Raw genomic sequence first — 2,860 nt, forward strand, 5'->3', positions numbered from 1 at the left:
TCCACACTTTCTAGCCCTTCATTATTTGATGCTCACAAATGAAGCTTCTTCTCATCTTCATCAACAAAGAAACAAAACCCTATCTATTCAGCATAGGCTTAATGCATGGGATTAACCTACTTCATAGTATCATTTTATATTTTAAGCATCTTAAATAATATATTCGTATTTTAAAAAATATATTTTTATTTTTTAATTTTAGTTCTTATTTAGTTATTTTCATATATATATATATATATATATATATATATATATATATATATAATAATAATAATAATTTGTACCTTCAATTAGTTCTTATAATACTTTTTTTTTATTTTGAATTAATCCCTCTAAAATATATTTGATAAAAGCTAAAAGACGATAATCAACATAATACAAAGACAAAACAAAAAGAAACACATGTTTAGAGAAACAAATATAAAAAAAAAGAGACTAAAATAAACAACAAAATATAGTGACTCATACAAATTTGCCCATATTTTTGAAGAAAAACATAAATAATTATGTAAATACTTTGATAATTTGATTTTTAATTACTTTATTTATAAATTACTTTTTAATTATTATTAATGTTTAGTGAAATAAATAAATATTATAGTTATTCATGTTCAGTGAGTCAATAATTTTTATTGTACTGTAACCAATATATAAAAATAAGTTAGGAGAACAAAATATATTTAAATGGGACAATTCATTCCACTTCTTAAATTTTTTTTTACTCAAAAAACAAATTAAATTAAATTGATTGATTTTAAAATTAACTTAGGCTAACTCACTTCATAGCCATCAGTGAGTGAGTAGAAATATATGCTTATTTGACAATAACTCACATATATTTAAGTAGCTTATGTAAAAAAATATAAAATTAAAATTGCTACAAATAGTTTTATGATGATATTGGATTGATACTTAAAACATTCATTTTAATAATTTTTGTATCTACTTCCATCATAAATTTTATTAAATAATGTTACAAAGTCTTTAAACCGATTTTGGTGAGAAAAACGTCCTTGTCAATATTTAATAACATAAAAAAAAATACCCATGAACGGAAATCAGTCACATCTCGTTGTACATAACTATCCTATTTCTACATCAAACAAGTGTCGGCATTTAATTATGAATTTGCAACAATTATTATTCCTTTGTACTTAAAGAAATCAATAATTTCATAAAATATATTATTGAGATATGTCTTCTTTATATATTTTCCCTTCTATAACACTCGTATAATTGTTTAATTGTTCCTTTATTTCCATATATTTGCGCGTATACTAAATTTACACACGTAGCTGATGATAAATTGGCAAAGCAGCATTCTGAATAGACACGTTGTCCTTTTTCCTTTTTTTTAAATAAAAAATATTATTAGGATATTCAGATTTCCTCTTCCGCAAGGAAACATAGGAACTTGGTTATATTATTTAAGTAAGTCGATTTCGAATTCCGTAAGCTTAATATCCGATAGAGTTTTGTAGGTACTAATATCATTGCAAGAAATATCATTGCAAGAAATAAACAATTTTTAAAAAATAACATATTTTCAAAAATTGGTGTATTTATTTATTCATTCATCGTTCTCCATCCCACAATCTAAATAACTACAACTAAGAATCCGTATACATACACGAACCCCTTTTGATTTCTATTCACATCATCACTAATTCAACAATAGATCGATAAACCAAGATCAAAATCAAACATAGAGGTTCATATATTATATATATATCAATGCATATGGTACAACAACCAAAACCTACGACATGTCGAAAGTCATCAAATCGTATTGAAGTTGTTGTTGGTTGAATGGCTCCATGAAGGATCTCGAGAGAAATTCATTATACTCAGGTCTGATCATGAAGTTGGTGCCGTCATCCACCCTCCATTGTTGAGGCTGACTTTGACGAGTTTTATGGTGAACCAGTCTCTCAAAGTGTTCATTTTCGTCTTCCATGGGCATGGAAGTTTCAGCAAGATTGGAGTATTGGCCAGTGAGTTCTTGCACGAGTGCCCTAAAATTAGAGGCACTAGTCTTCACCTTCACGGGGCTCGAAATATAAGTGACTTTGATCTCCTTTTTGTCCCTTCTACTTGCCCTTTTGTTCTTCATGGTCCAATTGGGGGTGTCAATGTGCTACTACGTACTAGACACAACACAAACAAGAACAAAACGAAAAAGTGGAGATGTGTGTTTATAATGTCTCTATGGTTCACAACACACAGCATTCGTTGAATATAAAATGAACAAGTTGATGAAGCCTTTTTATAGAGGATGTTGGTCAAGGAGGGAGCTTCCAGGAAAGAGGCTAAGGTTTGAAAAAGTTGGATGATGATTTTGACTATTGAAATCATGAAAGGAATAGTTTGGCATCAATTTTTATTATTAGTTTTTTAGTTTTTTTGTTTTAAATGCATAGATCTTTCATCCTTTCTTTTGTCTCCATCCGTACTCTAAAGAGAGATATTTTATTTTTTTATTTTATAAATCTACTTTTTCTTTTATCTAACCATGAATATTTTATGAACGAAGTTAAATTAAAATATAAAAGGGAACGTAAATATCATCTTATATATTATTTTTTGAAAGATTAATTTGATTTAAATTAAATTTCTTAATGTAGTATTAAAATTAAATTACATGTGAATTTTATAGAATTGAATTAATATTAAAACTTACTTTTTAAAGTTTAGAAAATTTTAATATTGTTTTACATTAAGATTAAGATTCTAATTATATTTTTGTAAGATATGATTAAGATTTGTATGAATTGATATTAATATTTTGGGGACATTGATTGATCTAGAGGATGAGATCTTGGGATGCTTACGTGACCCGCAAGTGCTGTGTGTATACCGA

The 2,860-nt window shown here is 27.0% G+C and overlaps 1 protein-coding gene across 1 annotated transcript; it reads right to left on the bottom strand.

The window, feature by feature from the left end:
* Nucleotides 1-1,693: 1,693 nt before the first annotated feature.
* On the bottom strand, nt 1,694-2,245 carry LOC124835442 (uncharacterized). The gene has a single exon (XM_088110652.1). It carries the CDS (start codon nt 2,111-2,113, stop codon nt 1,760-1,762), a length of 354 nt encoding a protein of 117 aa, XP_087966778.1. The 5' UTR covers nt 2,114-2,245; the 3' UTR covers nt 1,694-1,759.
* Nucleotides 2,246-2,860: the final 615 nt, after the last annotated feature.

This window comes from Vigna umbellata, chromosome 3, assembly GCF_029865625.1.
Source record: "Vigna umbellata cultivar VRB3 chromosome 3, Vumbellata_1.0, whole genome shotgun sequence".
NCBI lineage: Eukaryota > Viridiplantae > Streptophyta > Magnoliopsida > Fabales > Fabaceae > Vigna > Vigna umbellata.